Source organism: Zootoca vivipara, chromosome 10, assembly GCF_963506605.1.
Source record: "Zootoca vivipara chromosome 10, rZooViv1.1, whole genome shotgun sequence".
Classification (NCBI taxonomy): domain Eukaryota; kingdom Metazoa; phylum Chordata; class Lepidosauria; order Squamata; family Lacertidae; genus Zootoca; species Zootoca vivipara.
In genome coordinates, this window is record NC_083285.1 from 28,454,524 (window position 1) to 28,464,068 (window position 9,545).

Here is a 9,545-nt window from a genome sequence, read left to right on the forward strand (position 1 = left end):
CTCTGCTTTGTGAACTGTCCACTCCCCAGATTTAGCTAGCAAGCTATTTTTTTAAAGGACAAATTGCAAATAACTGTTTAAATAAATGAGCCTTTTCCTAAGTTATATAAGTATGTTGAGTCTCAAAATTTGTGCAATGCTGATAAGATTTACAGCAAAATCATAGCCATGCCTACTCAGAAGGAAGTTCAATGAAACCCCATATACACTACATACAGAGAGCTACAATTCTCAGAGTGGCTTAACAACCATTCCTGTAGCATGGTGAGGAGAATGGGGGGGGGTCCTCCTAACAACTCTCAGCACCCTTAACAAACTGCAGTTCACAGGATGCTTTGACTTATTGAAGTAGTATATAGGAGTGCAAAGGCCGAAAATCTGTATCCATTTACAGTGGTACCTCTACTTACGAATAACTCTACTTACGAATGTTTCTACTTACGAACGGAGCTCCGTCCGCCATCTTGGATGCGGTTTAGATAGGATTTTTTCTACTTACGAATTTTTAGATAGGGTTGCTTCGACTTACGAATTTTTTCTCCCAATGCATTCCTAGGGGATTTGACTTACAATTTTTTTTTACTTACGAATGTGCGTTTGGAACGCATTAAATTCGTAAGTAGAGGTACCACTGTACTTGGAACTAATCCCTGTTGAATTCAAAGGGGCTTACCACTGAGCAGTGCCAGCTCACCAACGAAGCTAGCTGAGGCAGCAACCTTGGGTGGTGGGATTTCAAGTGGGCGCCCCACCACCCTTGGGGGTGCCCCCCAGCCCCCCCCAGCTCCTACTGCTTGTGGAGCGGCACCAGTGGCTTCCGCAGAACTCTGTGTGCTCTTTTAAGATCTTGTGAGATCTTGCCAGAATTTGCCACCCCCCCCCTGGCAGGCACCGCTGCACAGCCCAGGTAAGGGAGGCTTTGGCAGGGGGTGGCAACTTCCCATTTTGCCTCAGGCAGCAGAATGGGATGATGCCTTCTGAGTAGACATGGATAGGATTGCACTGTTAGTGATACAACTCAATGTCCTGTCTGCTTTCTAACAGGTTGATCTACTGAGAATGTTTTCTGGATTTCAGTTTGCCAATATCATTGATGGTACTCCTCACAACTGCTCCCTTAATTTATTAGGTTTATCCCTAAGGCTCACATAAATATTTACAGTGCAATTCAATGAATGTCTGCTTAGAGGTAAAGCTCCTGGAATTCAGTGGGGCTTACTTCCAGGTAAGTAATTATAAGAATGGCGTTTTAAAATCGTAAACTGTTTTTGGTAAGGAGAAAAGTTCAAAGGAGCTGAATATCCCTCCACATGCCTTGAATAGTCTTTAAATCTAACCCTGTGGCTATAACTTAAGACTGCATCCAGAAATTGTATGCATGCTCTTACTTAGAAAAGGTTGGGTCAAGCTTTCACCCAGTAGCTCTTGATCTTGGACCTGAGATCTGTCCTGGGGGAAGCAGAACAGACCATGTAGCAAACAGAGTACTGTCCTCTAACACTTTGCTGGTATTTGCTTACTACTCCACTTGGTGCCTGCTTACTGCCCACCCAAACAAATACTGCAATGCAGCAACAGTGGCACCGGCATGCATCACATGAGCAGGCAAAATATATGCAGATGTGGAGCCTGCTGGAGTCTGTGGCATGGGTTGGCAGCCGCCTGCCTGCTTTCTGAATCAGGGAACTTTCCCAGTGGTGCAGCCTGTTTTGTGTGAAGAGAAGGTAACATGTTCAGCCAAGCCAGGCCAGCAACAAGCAAGCATCACCAATACCAGGTCACAGACCCAGCAGTTTGTAGTGGCCAGGGAGCTCAGGAGAAATGGAACAAGGGGCTGCAACGACCAGCCCCCAGTATCTGTTTAGGGAAGCTTTTAATCTTTAAGAAATTAGTGTATTCTAATATTTCTGTTGGAAGCCACCCAGAGTGGCCAGGGAAACCCAGCCAGATCGGTGGGGTATAAATACTAATTATTATTATTATTATTATTATTATTATTATTATTATTATTATTATTATCTGCTGCCTAGGATGTGTTGAAGTAAGAGTAGTGAAATCACAGCTAAGAAGCTCACATCATAGATATGACTGACACCCTTCTTTGGAAATTAAACCAATGTCCAGATTTTAACATTCAAACATTTAACTTACATAAATTTATAGATGAATTAAAAGATAATATTTACAGTCACATGCTTGTCCAAGCATGGGCTTTCAGTCTCTTGTTCTAACTTCCAAACAGTTGCATTTCTCTCTCTTTCCAGAGCTCAGTACTTAACCTTCTGTATTTCAGTTAGGCCATGCCTTGCAGCTCCTATGAGAGTTTACCACTTTTACCTTCTCCTGAAGCTTTGCTGTCTTTCTTTCAAGCAGAGAAGCACTCCAGCACTCTATTCAACTTAGCAGTGGACTCTAAAACACAGTCATCTTGCTTCTTATAAAATGGAGTCTCTCCATTGTTATATACCTCCCATGTGAACCCTGTTAGGCAATCACATGAGAACTACTAGAGAACTACTCTCTAGAATTCAGTTACCAACTAATCAGATTTAAACACAAAGTAATGCACAAAAGCATTTACCATTTCAGTGAAATATAGTACTATACTTAACTGGGTGGCCAACTCACTCTGCTTAAAAGCAGGATGCCCTTGATAGATGAACAGCAAGTTTTTATCAGAGGCATTTTACACTGCCTCTGATTTAAAGCTAAACTCCATTGTACTCAGATCTGTGCTGAGGATAGGAGATGAGACTGCCTCATTTACTTTCCAATCTCCACCCTCTTCCCCTTTAAGCCCACCTTTGCTCCTATGGGAATGAGAGATTTTGACAGGTGGGCAGTTTTGACCCATGAGGCAGACTCCCAATATCCCTGACCACTGGTCTTGCTAGCTAAGGATGATGGGAATTGTAGTCCAATAACAGTTGGAGACCCATGTTTGGGAAACACTGCTCTAAATGATACCAACTATTCATCCTAGCTAGGAAGAGCCAATCAGGATGCACCTGCCTCCTTGATGCATCTGAAGCATAGCTGCCAAGTTATCCCTTTTTTTAAGGGATTTTCCCTTATGCTGAATAGGCTTCCTCGCGAGAAAAGGGAAAACTTGGCAGCTATGATCTGAAGGGAAGCTGGTAACAAGCTTCAAGAAAGCAGGTGAGGGTCTAGTGGAGAAAATATACATTCTATGCCTTTCTAAACCATACTAAGGTTGAAGTTACTGACCATTAACCTTAAAAGGGTACCTAATTACTAAATATATCAACACATAATTATATTACATTTCTTCTAAAAGTGATACCATATGACCAACTCCCCTTGTCTGACTTAACTTTCAGATAAGTTAAGTTCCTTGGTGGCAGGCACCAGTCTCTCTAAAACTCTGTAAGATGCCCTACACCAGGCATCCCCAAACTGTGGCCCTCCAGATGTTTTGGCATACAACTCCCATGATCCCTAGCTAAGAGGACCAGTGGTCAGGGGTGATGGGAATTGTAGTCCAAAACATCTGGAGGGCCGAAGTTTGGGGATGCCTGCCCTACACTGATCATATGGTAGAAATAATAGGCCTAATAATTATGAAATTCTCAGGGAAGGAATTCTGACTGTCTGAAAAATAGGTTTAAATGACAGTACATTTATGCTATGGACCCAGGTGGCGCCGTGGGTTAAACCACAGAGTCTAGGGCTTGCTGATCAGAAGGTCGGCGGTTCAAATCCCTGCAACGGGGTGAGCTCCCGTTGCTCGGTCCCAGCTCCTGCCCACCTAGCAGTTCAAAAGCACATCAAAGTGCAAGTAGATGATTAGGGACCGCTCTGGCGGGAAGGTAAACGGCGTTTCCGTGCACTGCTCTGGTTCGCCAGAAGCAGCTTTGTCATGTTGGCCACATGACCCGGAAGCTGTCTGCGGACAAACGCCGGCTCCCTCGGCCTATAGAGCGAGATGAGCGCCGCAACCCCAGAGTCGGACACGACTGGACCTGATGGTCAGGGGCCCCTTTACCTTTACCTTTACATTTATGCTATGTACATTTGTCACATTGCATGTATAACACATTTCAGGTAACATTCCAGCACCTTTTCTTAAGGCTAAGGAAGAATTTCAACCAACTCAATTTTTACTGATTTTGTTCTCAACATAAAATTTCTTGTCAATTCACCCAATGGGAAAGCAAAACTATCAAGACAACAAAGGGTCATTGTGCATTTTCTTGGAAAGGTCTTTCACGGAACTTTGGTGGCAGCAGGGGGGAACCAGACGTCTTGAGTTTTTTTCACTCAAGTGTAAAATTTTGAAGAACTGTTGCCAGATAAGAAAACTTTGGAAAATTATATTTAAAATGAAAGAAAACATGTTAACTATATTGGAAAATGGAAAATGGGTGTGTAAGTCAACTTTTCTGTGAATTTCTCCAGTATTTCTTCTATTGTATCCTGCTTAGAATCTATGGTACTAAGCAGCATGTAAATTAATAAATAATACAGTTCTATATTACCTGCTTATTATTAGGATTACTACATGCTTGTAAATGCTATGTAATATCAGATGAACAAACAACGGAGGAGCTTATGTTTGTGAAAATATACCTGCCTATGCACCACTACTGTTGCTTGATTTTTGTTTTTAAAAGATTGCTGGTTTTTGACTCTTCATTTCTGTGATGAAATGTTTTAAGAGGGAATGTTGTGTAATTTGCATACTCCTTTTTTGCAGACTGTATCAGACCTGCACACAACAATAAACAAAACAATAAAACCAAGAAAGGCCATTTAAAAGCTATTTCAGAGTACCAAAGGACCAAATACTATAATTGTCTTACTATTTATTAAATTTATATTCAGCTTTCTCCAAGGTACTCAAGATGGCACACATTGTCCCCCCCTCTTTTAATCCCAACAACAACAACCCTGTGAGGTAGGTTAGGCTGAGAGGCAGTGATTGGCACAAAGGCATCTAGTGAACTTCATGGCTGAGTGGCATAGCTGCCAAGTTTTCCCTTTTCTCACGAGGAAGCCTATTCAGCATAAGGGAAAATCCCTTAAAAAAAGGCATAACTTGGCAGCTATGCTGAGTGGGTATTTGAACCCTGGTCTCCCAGCTCCTAGTTTGACACTCATACTATTACCCCATATTGGCTTTCAGCTAAGAAAGCACCTGACAGGCTAAAAATACCTAAACATACGAGGAAGAGACACCCCATTTCTTTCCTTTAAAATGTGGCTTTGAAGCTACCCTTAATGGCAGGCTTCCTCAAGCTTAGCCCTCCAGATGTTTTTGGCCTACAACTCCCATGATCCCTAGCTCATAGGTGCCAACTCCCAGATTGAAAAATCCGGGATTGGCAGCAGCGCGGTACCGGAAGTCGCGCTGCGGCCATTTTGGAACTTGGCAGAGCAGCACCGGAAGTCGCTTCTATGCATGCTCTGCCCATTTCCAAAATGGCCACAGTGCCAGAAATCGCTTCTGCGCATGTCCAGAGACTCCAGACATGCGCAGAAGGAGCCTCCCCGGGCCGGTAAGAATCCGGGGGATTTACGGGTTTTTTAAAAATCCGGGCTGCCAGCGGGAAACGCCTGGAAAAACGGGGGTTCCCCGGGGAATACGGGAGACTTGGCAGCTATGCCCTAGCTAGTGGTCCGGGATGATGGGAATGGTAGTCTCAAAACAGCTGGAGGGCCGAGTTTGAGGAAGCCTGCTTAATGGCTTTTTATTAGTGCAAGTCATTACTCTCCAGTGACTTAAACGTCAAGGCAGACTGGGCCATGAAGCTGACTGGGTGACCTTGGGCCAATCACTGCCTCTCAGCCTAACCTACCTCACAGGGTTGTTGGAGGGAAGGAGGGGGAAGAACCACATACACTACTTTGAACAAATAGATATAAATGCAAAACAAAACAAAAACTTCCCAAATTGGTCAGCGCAAGACACACTTTACGGTTCATGGGAATCATATCCAAAGGAGTGGCTTACCATTCCTTGAGCACAGGTTGTCATGGAGAGTCTCTCCTTTCTTGTTGACGTCAATTCTTTTCCAACTATGAAGATATTTCCTCCCCATCTTCACTACTACCGTTGAGCCTTGTTTCTTGAGGAACAGAAAGCTGTTTTTCACCTCAAGGAGTCCTTCCCTGCTGTGACAGGTCCAGCTGGGTGCCTCAGAGCAGTTGGTGGTGATGGCTTTGCGCGAATGGGCCGCCTTAAACCTGCTGATAGCCAGACATTGGCCAGATCTAACATGGAGGAGCTTTTCGTTCTTCATCCATCTCCACTGCTGGTTTATATTGGTCAGGTTGCATGTTCCCACATATACTGTTTTATTGCTCTCATAAATACATTGCTGTTTGAGCTCATGGATAATAAGAAAACCACCTGAGAGGGGAAATGAAGAACCCATACAAATGGGACAGAGTGTATGTTAATGTTCACAGAACAGAAACAATAGCAACCATACAGCTCCACAAGTGTGAGAACCCATTTCCATAACCATTATCATCTCACTATCTTTCTGTTGTGCCACTCACCTACAAATCATGGTAAAAAAGAAAGTTCACAGTTGTGTAAAAAGGAGGTTTGGGATCATGGTGGTACAGACTTTCTGCATACTTCTGTGGATTCCCTAAACTTAATTCCTCTCAGAGTAGAGGAAAAAAAAAATCAAAACAAGCCATTAACTGCCCATGTTTTCATTTCACAATGAAACAGTAAGTCAAACTCTTAATAATCCTTTTAAAAACTGGTTTGCAACATGCAAACAATTTGCTTGAAAGTGTTTTCAAATCTGTCTCTGCCTCTCTTGCCCTTGGGCTCTGTTTCCTTCATATAAACATGAGATATGGTGTTATTAATATAAACTCCCTGACTTATGCTGCTCATTACAAGGCGGTTTCCATTCACTACTTTGCAATAATGGCTGACTGGTACCATGTATACAGCAGTGGTTAGACTCAGGAATCACAAACTCACAAGGAATCACCCCCTTGCATCACAAAATAAGCTCTTTCCCATCACATATTTTACAGCATGGAATAAATACAATTTCGTATTAAACTCTGCCGGACTGGCTGCTCCCTTTTTCTGCATTTCATTTGTAATTAGCTGTGGGATCGTTTATATTACGTTAAGTTCTAGCAAAAATGTATCTGTAAAAGCCTCTGATTTTATAACTTGCCTGCACAAAACATGGATAAAGTCTCAGAGCTCCTCACAAATGAGCATGGACCAAAGAGAGTGTCCAGTGGGGAGGACCTATCAAAGAATGAAGCAATGATTCAAAAGAAAGTTTATTTCCTTTTTTTTTATTGAAACCTAAACAATCTTGGGTTTTACTCGGCCAATGCCTCTCTCCCTTATTGTATAAACTGAAGCACGGAAATAATTCCCTTTCAGCAACTCAGGGGAAACTCCCAGGAACTCGTGGAAACCACGGCCAGAACGAGCAAGAATCACAGAAATCTGAAGGGGAGCTGTACTTACCAGAGATCCCAAAAGCCAGGCAGGTAGAAATTAAAATGTGAAATAAACTCTCCATTTTTCTTCTAACAACTCCCATTGCTTCTTTCTCTTTCTCTCTCGCTCATTTTTTTTTCTTTTTAGAAAAATGCATACCCCAGATAAGTGAAGCGAAGGCTAGGAAGGAAATGTGCCTTCACAGGAGGAAAATGTCAGTGACGAACACTTCCTTCTATTCAATTGTTTTTTTGGGGTTTTTTTTATACCACTTTGTCCTTTCATATGATTCTACAGCATGCACTAGCTATCTGTCCTGGCTAGGCAAAACACAAGCAAAAGAGGGGTACATTTCAAAAACGAATACAGGGCTTAAGCATCTTTGAAAACTCAGCAGAAGAAACAGAGGAAAAGGAGCTATAATTTCCTTTAATTGCCTGTCTGTAAACCATTCTGTGTCTGCAGGTATTCTTGATTGGCCGATGTAAATATATACTATGTTGTCCTGTAAACACTCAAGCTTATGTAATGATATGTTATGAATCCATCCAGGAGCGCTGTGTGATTAGATACCACGTTTGACTCACACCCAGAAGTCTTTCCCATTAGGCTTATTCACACATTATACTGTCCCTATGGGTGTACAAGTGTTTGTGTGAAAGAATGGACACTCGCAGAATTGGGGCAGCTCAGCTGTCCTGCACCCAGGTACACAAATTGAACACTTGTTGAATGTCATGTGTGAACACTCCTATTGAGAGTTTAATTGATGCTGATGGCTTGGACCTTTTGTATTAAGAAGCCAGCATGAAGGGAAGGCCATGACACTGAATTCTGATTCTTCTCTCAGTTGCACAGTGGTACCTTAGTTTTCGAACGTAATCCATTCCAGAAAACTGTTCGAGTTCCGAAATGTTCAAAAACCAAAAACTCAACAGCCGATAGCTAGTATAGCTGCCAAGTCTCCCGTATTCCCCGGGAAACCCCTGTTTTTCCAGCTGTTCCCAGCCAAAAAAACGGATTTTTTTGTTTTCCCCCGGTTTATTCTGGCGCGGCGGCCATTTTGGAACTGGGCTAAGCAGCATCAAAAGTCACTTCTGAGCATGCTCCGCCCAGTTCCAAAATGGCGGCAGCGCTACTTCCGGTCCGATCCCTTATTTTTCAGGCAGGAACTTGGCAGGTATGGATAGCTAGGCCTCCGGATCTGGCACTCAGCAGAAGCTGCGTGCCATGTTCAACTTCCAAGGTGTGTTCAAAAACTGAAGTATTTACTTCTGGGTTTATGGCATTTGAAAACCGAAACATTCAACTTCTAAAACATTTGAAAACTGAGGTACCACTGTATCCTTTTTTGATCCTACCTTGTCCAGATGGCTGGAACACTTTTATGCAGTTTCTGCCCCTTCTGAGTGCAGAACTGTAAATCTTAGGGCTTCTTCCTTTGTTCCAGGAAGACTGGGGCATGCACATGTCTCTCAATCTACCCACCAAGATATACCCATGTCTATCTCTGCTATATCTCTCTGGTTTCTCTCTGTTTCTCATTTTCTCAATCTTAAATTCAGTTCTTCACAATTCCTATTTTAAAAAGGCCTCACAAAAATTAATCAGTATTTTAGTGCAGATTTATTCTAATATCCACATTTGGGTATACAATTTTGCCTAAAATACATATTGTTGCAAAGTGGTTTCCCTAATATAATGCATTTGTGTATGTTATTTTCAATAATATACAGTAATCATTTCTATGTACACTTTCACCTAATATAGGCATTTTGGGCACATTGGCTGGAGAACTGCATCACAAATTTGGAGAAGCGTGACTTTGAAGGATGGCTGTGTTTCAGTTCACATTTTGTTTCAGAAAGTGCAGATTAGGTAGCCTTTAAATGGAAACTGAATCTCATTTCGCCCCACCCCATGTATAATCCTGAGGTACCTTGCACCCTTGGCTCTGGCTAATTGCCTCGTCTTTAGCCAATACTACTTTCACATATCTTTAAAGATGGGTGTGACAACTTCCGTAGCGCTCACATCCAGAGGGGAGATTTCTGCACTGCAGGTTGAACACTGAAGTACTCAGCTGAAATGACAG

The 9,545-nt window shown here is 42.6% G+C and overlaps 1 protein-coding gene across 2 annotated transcripts in view; it reads right to left on the minus strand.

Annotated features, from left to right (window-relative positions):
• PTPRB (protein tyrosine phosphatase receptor type B) overlaps positions 1–7,600 on the minus strand; it is a 76,610-nt gene extending 69,010 nt beyond the window's left edge. For both annotated transcript variants that reach the window (XR_004693330.2, XM_035127168.2), the window contains exons 1-2: positions 7,478–7,600; positions 5,975–6,373 (exon numbers count right to left, since the gene is read on the minus strand). Coding sequence is in view for 1 of the 2 variants with exons in the window: in XM_035127168.2 (XP_034983059.2) it covers positions 5,975–6,373; positions 7,478–7,553 (475 nt within the window). In the remaining variant the exon portion in view is untranslated. The remainder of the gene's footprint in view (positions 1–5,974; positions 6,374–7,477) is intronic.
• Between the last annotated feature and the right edge of the window lie 1,945 nt (positions 7,601–9,545).